The sequence below is a fragment of the Rattus norvegicus genome, chromosome 7 (assembly GCF_021556685.1).
Source record: "Rattus norvegicus strain SHRSP/BbbUtx chromosome 7, alternate assembly SHRSP_T2T, whole genome shotgun sequence".
In the NCBI taxonomy this organism is placed as follows: Eukaryota; Metazoa; Chordata; class Mammalia; order Rodentia; family Muridae; genus Rattus; species Rattus norvegicus.
Window position 1 is genome coordinate 32,041,016 of NC_141540.1, and position 20,777 is coordinate 32,061,792.

The 20,777-nt window shown below is 40.1% G+C and overlaps 1 protein-coding gene and 1 long non-coding RNA gene across 11 annotated transcripts in view; one reads left to right on the plus strand and one right to left on the minus strand.

The window, feature by feature from the left end:
• LOC148004605 (uncharacterized) overlaps positions 1-3,635 on the minus strand; it is a 91,633-nt gene extending 87,998 nt beyond the window's left edge. For all 3 annotated transcript variants that reach the window (XR_015624571.1, XR_015624570.1, XR_015624572.1), the window contains exon 1: positions 2,842-3,635. This is a non-coding gene — a long non-coding RNA (uncharacterized LOC148004605). The remainder of the gene's footprint in view (positions 1-2,841) is intronic.
• The window catches only part of Igf1 (insulin-like growth factor 1), a 79,073-nt gene extending 58,683 nt beyond the window's left edge, over positions 1-20,390 (plus strand). For 4 of the 8 annotated variants that reach the window (XM_087555716.1, XM_087555717.1, XM_087555718.1 and 1 more), the window contains one exon: positions 14,044-20,390. In XM_087555716.1, the coding sequence (XP_087411842.1) occupies positions 14,044-14,069 (26 nt within the window). In that variant the 3' untranslated portion in view covers positions 14,070-20,390. The remainder of the gene's footprint in view (positions 1-14,043) is intronic. The other 4 variants (NM_001082478.1, NM_001082479.1, NM_001082477.2 and 1 more) reach the window with 1 other exon arrangement.
• The last annotated feature ends 387 nt before the right edge of the window (positions 20,391-20,777 follow it).

Consider the following 20,777-nt stretch of genomic DNA (forward strand, 5'->3'; position numbering starts at 1 on the left):
TTATCTTTCTCTTCCTCCCTCCCTTCCTCTCCCCACCCCCACCCACACACAGCCAGATGCTGAGATCTCAAATCCTCTAAGATTCCTCCTTAGAAAACCCTTAGGACCGTGCTGTTGGTGATGGTAAATGCTTTGGAAGCCATTTGATTCTGCCTTTGTTGTAAAGACTGGGATACTGAGATCTGGATGTAGGTGAGATCTCTACTTGGTTTCTAAGCTTCTTCTGGGCACCAAATAACAACTATCAAGTGAACCAAGTACAAAAGAGAAAAGGGGCATGGAATCAGACATAGGAAGTCTCCCCACCATTTAATATTTGTCTACCAAAAGAAAAGGCTGCAAGTGCTAAAGAGTGCTGAATTTTCTGGAGAAGGCAACAATCAACTCACAGCAGAAGGTGGGTCCCACTGACCTTTGCTCTTACTTCCCTTGATTTAATAACTGCAAGCAAGATCATCATGGAGCAGAAAACAAAACCTCAAGATTATCCAAATTGTGAATTCCCACACTAAGAGAGTATAGAAGACAGAAGAGCACTGCCCACTAATGAGGACACTTTGGAGTTGTAATATGACTGAAAACCACAGTGAGATATTTCACCTAGATAACCTACTTTGAAGAAGACAAGATATAAAGAAGCATCTTTTATGCCTTGTCTTTTTTTCTACTCCAGGATCATGTTTTCTCCATGGCTCACTGAAAATCTTGGATGTCCTCAACATTACAAAGGTGTTCAGGACTCAAGGCAGGATTGAAGATTCAATTAGAAGTCTATGTCAAAAACCGCCAGTGAAACCGAACTACTTCTGTTACCATTGCAAAAAGTATTCCTAGATTATCAAGAGAAGCTGTATTCTATTAAGTCAGCACACATTAGGGCTAGACTCAGGCAAAAGCTGTCACTAATGCCACCATGGCCTGAGCCTTCAGACACAGACAGCTTTTGAAGAAACCACAGTTCAACAAAAGAATTCAGAATCTATGTCCTATGAAAAGAACTGGTCAGTTGTATCTAATTAGAAACTTCTTTCAAGGAAAAGTTAAAGCAATAGGCCTTTCTAGTTAGAACAAGTTCTCACAGTCCTAGACTGTATTGAAATACATTTCTTCATGAAGTAGGCTTTAACCATTTTAAAGCAATCCTTAGCATGCCTACATGTCGTTGCCATGTAATATGAATCATGGAAACTTAGCCATTGCATTGTTCTTTCATAATGCATGTTCACAAAATAAATCAGAAAAGGCAAAGGAGATTGGCTGATACCTCACATATTTGAAATTTAGCTCAAAATTGAAATTGATCAAAGACTTAATATGACAGTTTTTGATTAGCTAAATACTTCACAGTGAATGTGATTTACCCAGTCAGTGTTTTCTTGAAGTCAAGAGTGTAGTATATTTAAGCTTCAAGTGTTTCTGTTGAGGAAAATTGATAATCTTGTTTAAAACTGACTAAAATATGTAAGGAATTACAATTCTGAGACAAAATTCATTGAGGACCTATGACTGTTAATGTCTAAATGAGGCATAACACAAGTTGGAGAAGGATAGTATCATTGAAAACACAGAACTCTGTCAGACTGCTCTGAAGCAGTCAGAACTCTTTGTCTAGCTGTATTCTCATGGGCAAACTGTCTAACTCACCTACATCCCAGTTCCCTCATCTCTCAAATATTCCAACTTCTGAATCTATCCCATACTGTTGTGAGCACATAATCAGAAGTTTACATAGGCATATCTGTATTTAAACATATATGCATATATATATATATATATATATTATATATGTAGAGAGAGACAGAGACAGAGACAGAGATGTATGTTTACTATCAATACATATATACTACCCAAAATAATGCTTACACTTAATATAAGCACTATTGAACTACTCCAGAGTATTATTGTAACTTCTGGAAATTGGAACAACAGAAAAGTCTTTTAAAGTCGAAGTGTCTTTTATAGCCAATAATGTCAAGCCAACATTTGACAACAGTTACAGCAATGTAAATATTCTCCAACATAAGACAGAAGAGAGCTTAGTAATTCCCCCCAACCAAGACAATACCTGATTCTGTGACTAATCCCAATTAAAATGGTTAGTACGGCTCTCCCACATGAAGAACTGTCTATATTTATTTTAAGGTCATGTCTTATTCAGGGTTTCTATTCCTACCTAAAACACCATGACCAAGAAGCAAGTTGGGGAGGAAAGGGTTTATTCAGCCTACACTTCCACATTGCTACTCATCACCAAAGGAGGTCAGGACAGGAACGCACACAGGGCAGGAACCTGGAGACAGGAGCTGATACAGAAGCCATGGAAGGTTGCTGCTTACTGGCTTGCTCTCCTACCTTGCTCAGCTTGCTTTCTTATAGAATCCAGGACCATCAGCCCAGGGATGACATCACCCACAATGGGCTAGGCCCTCCCACCTTACAGCTGGATCTCATGGAGGCATTTCCTCAACTGAGGCTCCTTTCTCTGTGATAACTCCAGCTTTTGTTAAGTTGACACACAAAACCAGTCAGTACAACTGACCCCTGGTCAACTTGACACACAAACACATCACTATCACTATTAAGCCTCCACCCTGACTTTCCTATTCATCTCAAAGATCTAAATAACTTTAAAAGTCCCACAGTCTTTACATATTAAATTTTCAGGCCCTTTAAAATATCCAATATCTTTTAAAATTCAAAGTCTCTTTACAATTCAACATCGCTTAACGATGGGAAGCAAGTAAAATACTTTCTTACTACAAGAGAGAAAAATACCAGTGCACAGTCACAATGAAAAAGCAAAATCAAACTCTAACCGTCCAATGTCTGGGATCTACTCACCCCATCTTCCGGGCTTCTCTAAGGGCTTGGGTCACTTCTCCAGCTCTGCCCTTTGTAGCACACACCTTGTCTTCTAGGCTCCAGATGCCTGCACTCCACCACCGCTGCTGTTCTTGGTGGTCATCTCATGGTTCTGGCATCTTCAAAACTCTGCTGTCTTCTGCTGCAACTGGACTGCACTTTCACAAATAGCCTCTCATAGGCTCTTTTCATGGTGCTAAGCCCCCAACTGCTCTGCATGACCCCTTCATTCTTGGGCCTTCAACTACCACAGAGACTGTACCTTCACCAATGGCCTCTCCTGGCCTCTCACAGTGCCAGGTATCACCTGCTAATCCTTCATGTTTCAAAACCAGTACCACCTGGGTGTCTCTTAAACATAACCAAGTCTGGCTGCCAACACGAGGTACAACTCTGGCTGTCTCTGGAACACAGCTTCTCTGTGCTCTCAGGAAACACTTCCCAGAAGATTTCACTTCAGTAATACTGGCCTCTTATTAATCACAGCTGATTCTTCAGCCCCAGCTAACCAAAACCACAGAATCTTCACAATCAAAATAGCAATAACCCCGATAAAAAGTCTTTAATCTTCTCTCTGAAATTTCACAAACCAAGCCTTCATCATTTGCACTGTTCCCAACATTATCTTCCATGCTGCTACAGAACATCCCACAGAGCTCTTAACATCCCAATGGCTCTTCTAGCCCAAAGTTCCAAAGTCCTTCCATGGCCCTCCCCAAAACATGGGCAGATTGTCACAAGAATACCTCACTCTTGGTACCAATTTCTTAGTCAGGCTTTGTATTCCTGCACCAAGAAGCAAGTTGAGCAGGGAAGTGCTTATGCAGCTTACACTTTCACATTACTATTCATACCAAAGGAAGTCAGAACAGGAATTCCCACAGTACAGAATCATGGAGGCAGGAGCTGATGCAAAGGTCATGGAGAAGTGTTACTTACTGGCTTCCTTCCCCTGCTTTGCTCAGCCTGTTTTCTTGTAGAACCCAGGACCACCAGCCCAAGGATGGCACTACTCACAATGGGCCCTCCTCCACTTGATCACTAACTGAGTAAATGTCTTACAGCTGAGTCTCATGGAGGCATTTCTTCAAAGGAGGCTCCCATCTCCGTGATAACTCCAGCGTGTGTCAAGTTGACACACAAAACCAGCCAATACAGGTCATACAATGAACTTTTCAGAGAGCCATCACTTTTTTTCACAACCAGTTAAAATCAAATGTAATATATGTTTTCATTCTGTGGTGCCTGGGGAAATTTTAATTGTAGCACGAATTCTAGATCTCACTAGTTTTAAGAAAATCTGTCAAAATAAATGGAAACGTGGGATATTTCTGGGCTCACAGAGCTTCCAGGACACTTTTGTTCCTAAGGATCTAGTGCTTTTCATTGGCATTTGATCTTCCAAAAAGTAACCCTGCTTCTGTTAGCATCTCCTGACCAACTGCCTCCAAGCAACAGTGTAGAGGAAACAAGGCTTTCTAAGGTAACACAGCCAGCAAGTGGTCAAGTCCATAAGAGTCTATAAGGCAGGGAAAAGTCTAGTCTATTTATTTGCCTGGTAGAAGAGAATCAAACTTTTTGAAAGTATATAATAGTAATTCAAAGTTGACTCTTCAGCCAGAATAAAGTTGATAGTGAAATTAAAGTGATGGCTTTGAAAGCAATGGGAAGATTAACAGGTTTTGATCAAACACAATCCCTTTGAATAAGTTTAAGAAAGTTCACTGTAGACTTTGCCTGGGACTGAAAGACCAGTAATTGATTCTCCTAACCCAAGCAAGAAAAAACAACCTGACACCAGTTAGAGAAGATTCTTCAGGAGCCACCAAGCACACAACAGTGAAATCAGTTTCTCTCTCAGTGGCCTGATTGAAATCGGAATTCTCCTCTGTAGCCCACATATTTGGGAACTGATTTCTAACAAGACTTCTCAACGCCATTGGGTCTCATCCAGCAACCAAGGTATATAATTTAGAAATGTCAGCCTAGGTTTACCCTCCAGAAGTCAGAACTGGATGCAGCAAAGACTGGGAAATGGATGTGAGGTAGGGCAGAACAGATCTGTGAATCCATGCTTGGTGCACAGCACCTCTCAGAAAGCTCTCAACACACCAAGCACTCAGAAACAGCTCTGTAGCCCACGGGATGAGCCATAAGAACTCTTTGAATCTTTATTAACCGTTATGGTTATAGTTTTAGAAAGCGTCAGTCAGGAGATTTTTAAAAACAGAGGGTTGCTTATTAGAAATGAGACTATCATATGGACTTGCAGCTGATTTGAATTCTAAATACCTTTGGTAGGAATTTGGAATCTGTAATTCACGACAGTAAACAGTCTTGTGAGAAGAGAGTGTGTGTGTTCAAATGAACACAAGTTTGCATGTATATCTAAGATGCATGCGTTTATGTTGCTTTGATTGACCCAGTAGGGCTTGTGGGTAAACAACTTTCCAAAATCCTGGGTAACTACCAGGATGTCTTCTTTCAGTGAATGTAAATCCCTTTGTAAATATCACTTGCCATCCACAAAAATCTCAAGATTCCTTTATCTTCTGGGAAATAAAGGGAATGTTTTGGATGGGCAGAAGGAAATTGGTCTTGTTTTCATAGTATCTTTTAGGAAACCATGGGCTTCCACCAATTCCCAGCTAATGTAATCTATAGCTCTCTTGAATCTGTGCATCTCAGTAGTTTCCTGTAGAATGGTGTTGCAACTCGAGACACTTGGTCCACATCGAAATCTTGTCTCCAAGATGGGTCCATGTGTCCAGTCAATGTTCTTTCTACCAACTTGTCAGAGATTAGGATTATTGTCTATAACTCCCCCAGGCTTCTGTTTCCTCTTTCCCCTTTCCTTTAAAACATTTTAAAATTATGTCTATTTATTCAGGAGAAGGGCATAGGCAATGCAGTGTATATGGTGGTTGGAGAACATCGTCACCCAACTGGTTCTCTCTTTCTACCATGACATTCCCGGGGATCAAACTTGGGTTGTCAGACTTAGAAGCAATTTCCTTTACCCTCTAAGCCATCTCACTAGGCCCCTACACTTTCTTAGCCATAAGTCTCTAATACCTTCTCCTCACTTCAGACCATTTAATTTCCTTCCCCAACAGTCTAAGCATGCGAGCAAATATTCTTCTCTTTGAGAAAATGGCTCCAAAGTTCCCAGGGAAAGACCAAGACATTTTAAATTTTTTTAAAATCAAAACTTAAGCTGGCCGAATGGCCCCGACTTCCAAGCAAGAATTTATATGCCAAAAGTTTTTACAAAATTCTGTGTAAAGTCTAGAAGCGTTCACATGGGGCTTTCTGTCTGGCCAACACCGAGAGGTTAACTAATCAAAGACCAACCAGCCCTGCCATCTGTGAAAATATGATGGGCTCTTTTCACAGCTGTAAGTAACAATGATGGCAGGACAAAAACTTTCAGATAATTAAGAACAAGAGTATGGCAGGTTGAGGGTTTGGGAAAGATTCCTAGCCATTTGACAACTGTGCTCTTGGAAACGGGTGACGCTGATGTCACAGCAAGCATTTTTAAAAGTTTATGGAACATTGCAAAACAAGGGAAAAAAAGAGTGTGTGAATGAAGTGATGTATGCATGCATCATTATTTTTCTTTTGCTTGTATTATTGGTTGTCTGGGTCGCTGTCAGATGCTCTGTTTGTCTGTATGAATAATATTCATATTCTTCAAAAGAATATAAGGCTAGGAATTGAGGTGCTTCAAGCACAACAAAATGATTCTAAAGTTTTAAAACTGGATGAACCACCCTTGTAGTCTGTTCTGTCTTGGAAAACCACTGATTGGCAGTCCCCATGTTTGCTTTTATATGTTGAGGGCTCCCATCGACCTCAAACAGATGCAAATCACTTCAACCTGTCACCATGTTGTTTTGTTCATCCTAAAAGTTCTGGAGAATCTTCCAAGCTTCCAAAATTTCTCTCGACTCAATGAGAAGGAAAATTCAGAACGCAGAGTTTGAATGTTCTGCCCAGATTTGTCACAGGCTCAAAGAATGAGTGGAAGAGGATGATGCCCTTCTTACTAACCCTGCGAACTCATTACCAGTGCATTGAACTGACACCAGAAGACTTTTCAGGGCCTCAGGTCTCTCAAGGACACCGTGATACAAATTAACACACACACACTAGCTCAACGTTAGCTTAAGCCCTATGCCAATTGGAACAATGACATTGGGAAAGCATGAGGAAAAAGAACATCAAAACTGGTCTTCGAGTGAGACATGCTAACATCAGTCACATTAGCAGGATCTGGTATTGCACTTTTGAAATGTCGCATTTGAGCCCTTTCAGCAATTCCAAAATCAGCTACCTCGGGGATGGCAGTGTGGCTTAATTAGACTAATTTGTCACCATCGCCACCATTATTGTTACTTTTGTCATTGTTCTTATTGCTATTGAATTTATCACAAATAAAAATACCTAGGCAACTTGTCCATAAAACCCAATCTAAACAACCTTGAACCTGCAGGATTTTATGACATCTTTACATATTGTTAAAGACAATATAAATATTTTCTGCTGCCTAGCCAAAAAGTTTCTTCAGTATTTTCTTCTTTTATTTCCCTCTAGCCTTTAAAACCATTTGCCAGCGGTTTCTTACATCACAGGAAGGTATGCTGGAAATCAAATCAGGTGTCTAATTGAAGAGCGAGAGAGTTGTTAAATCAGAAAATAAGGGAGGAAGAATGCAAGTTCCTTGACGCCTGAGCATTCCTACCTATTTGTCAGACATTTATTTATAACTTATTTATTTATTATCATTTATTAAAAGAGAAAAGGATAAAAGATCTTGCTCTCATTTGGCCAAGTTAGGATACACACCCAAGATGGATCCCAACATGTTAACCAGGCAAACTACTATTTGTTTCCCTTCTTTGTTAACATTGATTGTGTAACAGTCAACAGCGTTAAGTTCTGAGACAGGAGAGGATTATGTTATATTTTACTTTCTGAACACAAGTGGCCATGCAATGGTTGCTGTTGACCTAAACTCTATCCCATTGTTCACAGAAAATTTAAATCAATATAAACAACAAGCCCCATTTGCTATTGGCTTTGTTTCTCAAACACCCTGCTTGAGTTTAAAAGATAAAAGAAATATGTCCCCTAGTCTCAGGGAGCTTCCCTTTAAGTGGGGAGATAAACATGTTCAGAATTTACTCTAAAACATGCCAGTATTCTAACAAAGGTAAGTACACCAAGATATCACACAGGCCAGACTAGAATGGCATTGCTAAGAGCCAAATTCCCAGAATGGATCTGAACCTGTGGTCTCTGATAGCGAGCCTCCTTGCACACAATGGTAGCTATCTCCCTATGCTAAATAAATGTAACTGAGGTTAGAGCAGCCAATCAAATGACTTGGTGACATCAGTGCTTTTACCTTACCCCCACTCTTTTAAGTTATAGAAGAGCAAACTGAGGCAGGAACAAGTCAGTGACTGTCGAAAGTCACGTAACTCTTGTGAGGTAGGGAATCTGCAATCAAAGCTAGACATGTAAGCCCATGGCTCCTGGGTGGGCAAGCAAGACTTTATTAGAAGATGTACCCATGTCAAAGAAAATAGGAAGCTTGGGAAAACTATCAAACAGCAATAGTATCTGATCCCAAGAGAAGAGAGAGAAAAGAGGCTCCGCTAGGACTGTCTGAGACTAACAGCAGGTGTTAAGGGCAGTGTAACAACCATCAGGGGAGTCTATAAGACAAAGTTGGCCACTGAAGATGTATATTTTCCAAGAGTGGGTCCAGTCTTGTTATTTCCACCACAGCTTAAGTGAAGAGTCAGCCTAGAACAATCCAAAATGTTCAAAGGAAAAAGTCGGGGAGGTGGAGAGGAGTGAATGGCAATTCCCATCACATTAAAAGAGGAAGGTCATGTCTAAAAAAAACAACCAGAGGCTAGGCAAGCTAACATCATGTCCATGCCTGTGCCTCACTCCTAAAGTGTCAGCCATACACAGCAGGAGAACAGGTCTCTCAAACTTTCTTTGGTTTTAAAGTCCCATCCTAAAGCATAGAGTAGATCCCATGACACTCGGCATGGCTACCAAAGAAGAAAGGCCAACCGAACTGTCCTAGAATTTGAACTTGGGATTCCTTGAAGTCAAAAGATGTCAAAACTGGTAGCAAAATATCTAAGTCATCCTCCACAGTGCTGTGTGTTTTCCCAAGCCAATCAGAAAAAAAAAAAAAAAAAAAGAAGAAGAACTATAGCATCTCCTTTTCAACAAGTCTGGGCCACCTGTCAATCATCCATTGTTCTTTCTTCTTCTATTTGCCCTTTTGTGGAGAAGGTCAATGCTGAGTTAGTACTTTGTGCTATAAATAAGCTGCTAAAATTCTATGCTGGACATTATTTCCCCAGTATTTTTTTTATAGGATGCCAGGCCCTTCATAGACTGTGCCCTACAATACTTAACTTGTTTGCAGTGGGTGGAAGACGGAAACACAGTCTATTGAAACTCTCAAGGCTTCCTTCCTGAAGTTTAAAGAGTCTATCATCTTTCTTTTATATTCTGCCCCCTAGGCAAACCCCCATCCATAAAAATAGGCATGGTAAAAAAAAAATCAGAAATAATAATATCCAAGGAGATAACTCTTGCTAACTGGAAGGGCTCTATCTGCAGAGCTCTATAAACAACCATGCAAAGATGGCCAAGCTGACATTAGGGTCAGGAAGGACACCCATCCTGTTGGCTTAGAGTCCTCTACCCCAAACACCCTGCCTTCATCAATAAACCAGCAGAGGTGGTGGACAGCTGATGATATCGTGAGCTACCATTGTTAGAAAGAGATCTTTGAGTCCATAGGGGTTTTACCTCTTTGGAATGGTAGGCAGCAGAGTAACAAACAGGTCACCTCCAGAATCAGAAGGCACTTCCATAAATCTAAACCAGAAACCCAGCTTAACTGTAAGAAATAAGCAAATTAAAAAAACAAACAAAAAACAAAAAACAACAACAACAAAAAACTCTTTCAATCTTTGGATTCCTTAAAGGTCAAATGATCATGATGCTAGTGTCTGTCCCAAGGAATACTATGGGATAAATAAGAAAGCTTATGCAGAGAACATGTATGACATAACCCTTAGCACGTGATGGATTCTCCAGTAGTGGTTACTGTCATTTCTTCTTTTGAGTTTCACAATCATCTTAGAGGAATCTCACAGTTCCTCTGCAGCCTTAGGCATGTCACTATATCTTAGCAGGCCTCAGCTGGAAATGGGGAAGACACAAACAAGGTCACCTTGCCAAAATGGATGCAAGGAGCCAGTGAGAGAATTCGCTTGACCGTAAAACCACCTTAGCAGGTGTCAAACACTATTCTTGTGGCATTTATCGTTACTAAATGTCACCCTCAAAGGGTCTATGGGCAACTTTTCAGGAGAAAGTGTGAAAGCTACAGCAGAGAGTAAATACTCTCTATTACAAATTAATCCCTTCCCCTGCTCATTCCTTAATAAGTTGATTAGCCCTTCTTTCAAAAGGGTCGGTTTCTTCCTTCAACCCCAGAGAGCTGGAAAACCGACTTTTTTTTTTTTTAAATAATCTTACCTTCTCTGGTGTCAATTGGAAATAATATTTACTCACTACTGTTTTCCTTTCAAAAGTCTGTCTAGTTGCACACTAGAAACAATTTCAGCTGGTTTGTTTGTCTTGGACAAGGTGCTGAAGTGAAAAAAAAAGTTATTGCTTGGCTGCATGTGAAACTGTTTCATAACCGTTCAAGAAGTGCATTGAAGGTGGGGGCCAGCTCTGAGGACGGCTGCTCCTAAGGGCCTCCACTTGTAGCCTATTGTCGAGGGTAGCCAGCATAATTAAATTAAGACAATGAGCAAAGCAACAGATGCAACGGAGACCAAGTCCCTGAGTGCTTTTGTCCCTCACTATCATTGTCTGCAACAAAGAAGTCACATGTGAGAGACTGGGAAGGGAGCCAAGTGCAAACCAGACTACACAGCTGGTTTTAAATGGGTTCTCTGAGCCTGTGTGCCTGGGAGGCATGCTACTTAGAGCAGTGGTGGGTGAATTTCGTTCTTTCTCTCTCTCTCTCTCTCTCTCTCTCTCTCTCTCTCTCTCTCTCTCTCTCTCTCTCTCTCTCTCCCTCCTTCCCTCCCTCCCTCCCTCTCTTCTTCCCTCCCTCTCTCAACCCACCTCTTTCTCCCTGCTGGATGCTAAGACAGACCCATGAGATAGACACCAGGGGACACTTCTGTTCAACCTCACCCTGCCTGCTTTCTGCTTTCAGAGAAGAGAAAGACCCAGAAGATGCAGACCTGTAAGATAGCCAATCTAATCTCAATCCCCCCACCCCTTGAGCTGCTGTACAACCCTCGTGCATTCACAAAATAAAGTAGAGACGATGCCCAAACGTGTTCTCTGACAAATTTGTAGCTCAGCTTTAGAACAGAGGATGCAGCAGATGATGAGATCTCTTTCACCGTTACCAGTTCATTCTTGAACTGGTCTACTGGGCACATTCTTGACTCCCCTTTATTTCTAGGCTAGTGTGCATGTTAAATAGGAAAGAAAATATCCAAATTCAGATTAGTACACTTCTCTAAGTCTTAGTTCATTCAGATAGTGGTTTTTCTAGGATAATGCTGCTGCCCTTACCCATGTTTCAAGCACATGGTGAGATAATCAAATGGGCCCACACGTAAGGTTTCAAATGGTTTGGGAACTTTAATGTCCCCATTCTTCTGCCACAGATATCTTCCTTTCATTTTTCTAGGAAAAAAAAAGATTGTAAGAAGCAGAATAAGGAGCAAAAGTTCACCCATAGCTTAATGTCTCATGCTTCACCCAGCAACTAATGTGTGTTAAGCAAACTTTATAAGAGGAGCAGGGAGCTGGGCGGGATAGCAGGTTTCTGGAGGGGAAACCAGGAAATGGGTTAACATTTAAAATATAAGTAAAATATGCAATTAAAGAAAAAACAATTAATAAAATTTAGCTTTTTAAGGAAAAGAGTTGTATTTATAAAAAGGGAAGGTCTCAGGATTTTAAACTGATGGCATTTCAGGATGCTCTACTCAAGGCCCCATGTCCTACTGGCCTACTTTTTTTTACAGTGGCCATGAGCCTGTTACTTTAATGAGTATTTCTATATAATGCCACCTTTCTTATGTCCTGTCAGTATGAAAATGGCCATCGACTCACACAGGGCTAGCTTCCTTACATGTTTCATGAAGGACTCAGAGGCAGAGTGCATGTTCCAGTAGTGCTGATTAACCTGTATTAGAAAACTCTCCTTATGCCTAAGAGTCTTGGTTGATGGGTATTGGTTCATATTGATTTGCATTGGTAGTGTTCATCAGTATTAGATCTTCTCACCCTCTCTCTAAGTCTCCAAAGTCCCTTGGTTCCGAAGAGAATCGAGACTGAGTGGGTATGCAGTCCCTTAGGTAAGAGAAAAGTTCGGCAATTCTGAATGCCAGTGTGAGAATGACTATGTCCCAATGATAAAAAGCTACTGCGACTTATGAAGTGTTGTTCTGTACCTGTAACTGTCTACTCTGTCCCCCTGTAGCACACCCTCAGGCTAGAGGTAAAAGACCTGTATCATCCCTAATTAGACTCAGAGCTTTAATGCTGATGAAGCAGACGAGCCTCTGCTCCCATAGGACTTCTGTTCTAAACAAAATTCAGATTCCTCCAGTGACATCTTGATCCGTTGAGGGAGTGACAGGGATATCAACTCAAGGAAATTGGCATTTGGGTTTTAGGAGGGTTTCTTTCCGATTAATAAGACATGACAAGGGCAGGGAGCTATCTCGGTCGGTGGAGAACTTACCAATGAAAGCATGAGAAACTGAGTCAGAATCCTCAGCATGCCTGTGAAGAACTGGCAGCCAGGCATTAATGCTGAGAGAGTAGGTGGGGGGGGGGGGACAGGCCGACGCCCTGAGCTTACTCTTCAATACTCTAGGCATGTTCAATGAAAGAACCTGTTTAAAAAAAACACTGCGGCTCCACAGGTGTAGCCACATTCACATCTATGTATGTGTAGCCATAATACACACATGCCTACATACATACATAAATACCAAGATGACACAAGAAAGAGAGAAAATGAATACTAACCTCTAATGCACATGTTGACTATGCCTCTGGTCCAGAAAAGGGCCTTCATGAATGCCAAACCCTCGCTCTTTTAACACAGATACTATTGTTCCATTTTATGGGTGAGGAAACAGGTACTTGAGCAAGTTCACATGGCCGGAAGTAGAAAAGTGTAGAGGGTTGAGCTCAGGTCTGACTGTTGTGATTTTTTTTTTTTTTTTACCTGATTCCCCAATCTTCTGATTCAAAGATGCTGCCTCTCTCCCTAGGGGGTGGGGAAAAACGCAATTTAAAGCAACATTTCCTTCTTACAAAGCAGTAGTGTAAAACAAAGTGTAACAAGACAACAGAGGTAACCAACAGAGGTAGAGGTCTAATGGGTCTGTGCTGTTGTCGAGTTGAATTGGGTTGGGTTGGGTTGGGTTGGGCTGGGCTGGGCTAGGTTGGCTTGGTTTGGTTTGGTTTCGTTTCGTTTCGTTTTACTCACTGGAAAAAAATATGCTTCCTTCCAGTCAGAAAGTTAGAATTCCCAGTCTCTCCTTCCTGTGAATGAATCTGGGGTAGAGGTAGATAGAAAGGATCATATGTTGGTGTAATTATGAAACAATGGTACCTATCCTATGGGTGCTCCCAGAGACAGATCAAGTTTGTTGAATTGTTAACTAATTCAACTAATTAACTAATTGTCCTCCCGTATGTTCCTCAAAGAAGTCAACACTCCAAACCCTCCTTAAGCTAGGTTGGTGAGTCATAAGAAAAAAAAGACTGATGGCGAGTTTTCAAAATGTCTGGGACAGTACATAGAATGAATCTATACTGGTCTCCTACAGCCCAAGAACAAAGGGGTAGGGGGTTAAAAGAATTTATTGTATCTCTTGTAAAGGACTACAAGACAGCATGAAAGCTAGCATCATAAAGAAGTAATGAATCTATAAAGGTATTGAAACACTACTCTGTTTGGTCCTTGCATATGTGTTAATTATCACGCAGTGGCTAAAACCCACAAGGGATAATGTGAATTTCTTAAAGACGTAATGGATATATAAAGCCACAACTTAATGGCCCCCTTATCTTTCTTACTTGCAGGAAGTACACTTGAAGAACACAAGTAGAGGAAGTGCAGGAAACAAGACCTACAGAATGTAGGAGGAGCCTCCCGAGGAACAGAAAATGCCACGTCACCGCAAGATCCTTTGCTGCTTGAGCAACCTGCAAAACATCGGAACACCTGCCAAATATCAATAATGAGTTCAATACCATTTCAGAGATGGGCATTTCCCTCAATGAAATACACAAGTAAACATTCCGACATTGTCTTTAGGAGTGTTTGTTAAAAAAAAAAAAAAAAAAAACAAAAACAAAAACAAAAAAAAAAAGCTTTGCACCTTGCAAAAGTGGTCCTGGCGTGGGTAGATTGCTGTTAATCCTTTATCAATAACGTTCTATAGAGAATATATAAATATATATATAATTATATCTCCTAGTCCCTGCCTCTTAAGAGCCGAAAATGCATGGGTGTTGTAGACATTCGGTTGCACTAAATTCCTCTCTGAATTTTGGCTGCTGAAGCCGTTCATTTAGCAACTGTTTATAGGTGGTTGATGAATGGTTCCTTATCTCCATTTCTTCCTATGTAGCTTAAGCCGCTTCCTTCACAGAATCTAATAATCTCGTCTAGGCCATTAGCCCTGCCCTTTCTTAACATTCTTGTATTTGTTGAATTTGGCCTCCTCGAAAGCAATAGCAACTGGGTGGCCCACCCAAGTTTTAACGCCCCTGATTCCATCTATGGCATTTGTACCAAATATAAGTTGGATGCATTTATTTTAGACACAAAGCTTTATTTTTTCGACATCGTGTTTCAAGAAAAAAAACAAATAGAATAACAATAACTATGACTTTGAGGCCAATCATTTTTAGGTGTGTGTTTGAAGCATAGAACGTCTCTTAAACTCTCAATGGTTCCTTCAAATGATGAGTTAGTATGTAACGTAAATAGCAGTTTCTCTCTCTCTCTCTCTCTTTTTATTTTTTCCATATAGAGCACTATGTAAATTTAGCATATCAATAATACAGGAACTATCAAACAGTATGTAAACTCCGTTGTTGTTGTTTTTAGTACAATGGTGCTATTTTGTAGTTTGTTCTATGAAAGAATCTAGTCAACACAGAGAAAGGAGAAAGCAAAGCAAAAACAATGAAAGCCTGGAGCCCAAAAGGACAAAATTAGGAAGGAAACTGAAAAAAAAATCCATCCTCTTGGGGGATGCAAAGGCCTCCCCAGTTATGCCTTCTAAGAGGAAGTTAAGACATAACGTCCATTAAGACACACTTACTTGTCAAGTCCAGAGAGGAAGCTATGGAGTGTGAAAAAGCAAGAGGCTAGGGATTCTGGGAGTCCTGGTTTCTTTTTTAATCACCGAAGAAGCAAGGATTTGCAATCTCGGTCCCACAGACTCACCACCGTGTGACCTCAGTCAAGTCACTCCACCTCTCGGTGCCTCAGTTTTCCTCATCTGCAAAATGGGGGCAATATGCCATCTACCTACCTCAAAGGGGTGGTATGAAGATTAAAAAAGTAGACCTTCAGATTTTAGTTCTGGGTTTCCAGGAGGGTGCAACATCAGAACCCTTGAATTGCTGGGATGCAAGGAATTCTGTAAATAACCCATTAACAATGTAGCTCCCAGGATCGTTCACCTGTCACTAGGATGCCACCATCGTATCCAAGCTCTTTTTGGTGAAGCTGTGCAACTAACCAGTGACAAGCTAGTGACTCAGTCTCTCCAACATGTCACAAAGTAAGAGACATTTGATTTGCAATTTGAGCTTATGGCTAATAAAGACAAGTGAAAAGAAAGAAAAGAGGAGGAGGAAGACCTTGCCAATGAAAGAGTAATCAATTATTCCATTTATCCACTCTCATTAATCCTTCCAGTCACACAGTTTCTAGAAATAACTCTAATACTAGCAGTGAGACTCAGTTTGCCAAACACAATTCTCCTTCTCCTTAACATGTGAAAAAAGGGCCCTGGCATTCTTACATTTTGAAATAGTTTCTATCACAGTCACAAGCTGCTGTAGTGGGTGTAGTCTTGCCCTTGGTTGTATATGCAACTACTTTTTTCCTATTTTATGAAAATACGCTGGCAAGAGTTGCTACTTGAGAGGCAAACTTTTTTTCTCTTCAAATCTGAGGTTCTCCCTAGTGTCTGCTTAGAAGGAAGAAATCCAGCTTCCTGGAAATATGTTGAATGCATTCAACTGGGCATTGACAACCAAAACCATCTAGAAAATATTCTGTGTTTGTGGAGCAAGATCATCTCCCACTTTTAAAAAACATCCAATAGCCACGTCTTATTTTCTGCAGCCTTGATTCTCTTTTGCAAGCTTCCCTAATGTACTTATAAGATGTATTTAAAAAAAAAAAGATCATCTTTAGTTTTTCTCCCACCAGATTCTTCTAGAATCTCTGGGGAAATGCAGTACGTGCCGTTGAGTGAAGCCCTCAGTCCACTGGGCTTAGGAACATAAGGCACGCTGAACATTCCCTGATTACTGTAGAGATGGAAATGAACTAAGAGAGCAGTTTCACCATCTACCTGCTTCCTCAGAAGGGTGCAGGGAAAAGTCAGGCCCTCTCACACCCTGGGTGGCACTTCTGACTTCTAGTTCTTGTTCACAGTGTGTACCTTTACAAATCGGTTGTCCCCAGAAAGACAATAGAGGTGGCCTTCTCCAGATCGGTGGGCTTCCTGCCATGGTTGGCTTCGATGATTCCCAGTGTCTATCAACATATTTTCTTCATTTACTTCTATACACAGTCAGAAATTCTCTCCTCGGGGAGAGCTCAAGTATGCAGTCCTATGCTTAGTTCTTTCCAACTGGATCGGAAATCAAGTCAGAAAAAGTCAGTCTACTAATTAAGGATACTAAAGCAGCCTTGCACTTTTAAATGAATGAACCCTGTAAGACAAATCTACGTAAACTCTGAAAGCCAGCTGATCAGGATATGATGACTGAAGAGCGATAGAAAGGGACATTCTTTAAAATCTTACAACTGGAAATTTTGTAAGCTTTGCTGTGGAGGTGAATTGTTTTAGTGTCTAGACATGGAGCAATTTTAGTAAATGCACAAAGGAAATAAAAAGATAGGTAGGAAGGAGGAGTTTTTCATTTGATAGGATTATGGCTGATTTACCTAAAAAAATACTCAGTACCTACCTAGGTCAATGGTTGATCCTATTCTCCAAAGACTATCAAGTGCTCGAAAACATTGTAAAATGAGTCTACTCCACTGAAAAAGTTAATGCATCTCTCCATTATAATCTATTTTCCTGCGGTTAAAAAAAAATCCTTTTTTAAATACCCATACACGTACCTACCCTACATGTGCACTTGTGCGCATGTGCACACACGAACACACACACACACACACACACACACACACACACCTATTCACCCTAAGAGTTAGAAGAAATCATTTCCTTGAAAAATCCTATCTTTAAAAAAAAAAAAAAATCGACCCATGCCGCTTGAGACTCCTTCTCCTTCTTTGAATGTCAATGTAAAACGTGGTTATGTCTGTAGATGAAACCGTCTCAGACGCCACGGCTCCAGGGTTTCTGTTACAGTTTGTGCACTTGGGAGGATGCGCAGAAGACAGGACGCAGCGTGTTTTGCTTTCCCCTTTACTGTTTGGCCAGCTACGCCAATGTGGTGCTATTGTTTCTTTAAGAAAGTACTTGACTTAAAAAAAAAGAGAAAAAAGAAAAAAAAAAAGAAAGCATAGACATATTTTTTTAAAGTCTGAAAACAACAGTTCTATAGTAGAGGGCTTACTGAGATAGCATTAGACCTAGCCACCACCCTAGCCACCACCTTTCAACTTCGTGTCACTCACAAGTAGAATATTGTTCACCAAGTTGTGAGTTTGGGGGTTCAGAGACAAGAGGATGGAAACGTTTTGAAGTTGGATGGCTCCATTACTCAATTGGCTCTCAAATGTAACCAAATGAGCGATACTTTACCCAATCTGAAATGTTGGTCAATAACTTGAAGTGGGGGGAAAAAAATAAGTTCAGGAAAATGGCAGAAGAAAATAATTAAGTTACTTTTTGCTTTTGTTGTTGATTGGTTTCTTGTTGATTTTGGTTTTTGGTTTTAGTGCAGGTGGGTGAGTGCTGTGTGTGTGTGTGTGTGTGTGTTCCACTCAAAAAACAAACACTCAAAAAGTGAAGAAAATACAAAGATTTTAAGAACATAGATTTACCTACTACTGGATACAGCTTCTGCTACATCCTCTGGGGAAGGCACTGATTTCTGGTTTGGAGAGCGTTTGCTCGCTGGTTTGCTCTCCCATCAAAGAGGCCTCAAAGAGTGGTCGGTCTCTTAGAGCAATCATGGATCTTATTGGGAGAGGTTGGAAAGTATTTCCTAATGAATTGGGCTTATCTCCTCACAAAGGAAGGGAAGAGTTTATGAGAAATTGTTGAAGACGATGGCTAACAATCTGTGAAGATTTTGTTCTGTATTTTCTTGGTTTGGGGTTTTGATTTCTTACTTTATACAATCTTTACGGATGGAAATCTTACTGGCAGAAAAGACTTGGTCTTTTTGCTCTTTCATCACAGAATGGAAGATGGCAAACTCACGTAGACTCTTTGTAGGTTGGCTATAAAAGGGGTGGTTTGGCTTTTTAAATAAGACCATTTTAAATGTTCCTTTCTATTTTCAATCATAAAAGATTGTCTTAATTTATTAGCGTAGGCCCTGGTTGGCACTTCTCAAGTGGATGAGCATTTCCATTCAAAGCATGGGTTCACCCATGTCTTCAAAAGATGAATGATTAATATTAAGGAATTACTTACTTCAAAATACAGTAGAAGCGTGAGTCTCTGTTCCCACTCCCCACAAAGATCATTAAGTCCTAAATCTGAAAGAGGAAAAATACTAAGGGAATTTTTTTTCTTGCCTGTTTTTTATTTCAATGCTAGTGCTTAATCCTATCCTATACAGATTTGCTTCTCGCTATTGTGATATTCCGTAAGACTTTCCAGTTAGGTATTAGAAATTGATACATAGATACCTTTTTTTGTGTGGTTTCTATTTAAAAGAAAAGAGATAAGACTGTCTGAAGCTTAAATGCATAAGGTACATGATAAAGATATCACTTTAAATAACAAGCCATATCTGGTACAATCCTTTCTTTCTTATCATTTTAAGGAAAACTTTCCCAGATAAGACAGAGGCCCAGGGGACTTTCGAAAGTGTCTTTGTTCCTCCCATCTGTTTTTGTTGGTGGTGATTTTCCCCCCAATGTCTGCCTCAGAATCTTTTAGAGGCTGGCCAGACCAAATCGGACAATTAAAGAACTGTCTTTTAAAACACACATTTCACATGGTCCCTTTTAATGAATGATTACACTTATATTGAACGTGATTTTTTTTCTCTCTCCAGTTATTTTTTTTTCTGTCATTGATAAGGGTCCTTAAGGAGAAAAATTCATTAACAAAAAGCAAGAAAGCGTGTGAAAAAGAAGAAAATCTAAATGTCACCGCGCAATTGAAATACGAGCTAAAATGGAAATACTTTCTTCTACTTAAAACCCAGACTGAATCACCTTCAAAGTGACCTTTCACAATCTTTCCAATTTGCCTCTGTTTAAACTGTCTGGGCCTAAAAGCAAGCATTATTCATTTTCTTTTTCCCAAAGTGGACTCGTGTGTAAAGTAGGAAAATTAAAAGAAACTGCTAAAAATCCCTTCCAACCACAGGCTGACCCCACTCACCAGCTCACAGCGAAGGCTCCTGTTGATCTATCCCCTAATCTCATTTCATTTGGATATTTACATTGTACCTACTGCTAAACACTCTGCAGGAGGCTCAGGAAACCTCAATCTGTCCATTCTTATCTCCTATCTGTGTCTCTGTATCATTAGTCCTTCCAAACATCGTGCCGTGTGTATTCAGTCTATTTGAAAGCTCCAAATGGTACATCAGACCTGATCTGTTTTTGGTGAAGATTTAGGGAGCTATGAGAATTTGGATTATAACATGCATTTTGCTTCATTTATTTTTATCACACTTAAAGGCCAAGGGTGATGATTAACTTACAGACATCGAATTCATTTCTCTACTGAAACCTTAAAGTAGTATTTGGTCATTCATTGTATGTGTCTTATATACCCACCCACACACAGACACAAAGGAAATCTATCAAATTAATCCTGATTGTATTCGAAGTGGTTATTCAATTCATTTATGGCAGAGCAATATCAGTCCTAATGACTCGTGAAAGTGTTACTAACTGAATCATTATCTTACATTTACTGTTTAGTAAGCATATTTTGAAAAATGTATGGCTAGAGTGTCATAATAAAATGGTATATCTTTCTTTAGTAATTACATTAAAATTAATCATGTTTGATTAACTGGTTCCTCTGATGTAGTGTGTCATTTCTTAACATATAGAGAACTGTAGAGCATTTTTTTTATTTAATGGCAGTGTTTGCAACTCACAGGCACAGAAACACCCAGACTAATCATTTATCATAGAGATATAGAACTTACAGGTTAAATGATTCACAATGTATGTAAGAGATGTATGGATTGTATGACATATGTGTGGAATAAGCTGGGTGGATGAGACCAACATCACAGAATCTGACCCAATAGTGAGTCATACCTAACCCATAATGCAAGCATTTGGGAAAATATTTCCTATTAGGAGCATACCCAGATAATACTGAATACACTCCTATACAAAAACGATTCTGTAAGACTATGATTTCTCAGCACTGAGTTGTTTAAAAAAACTC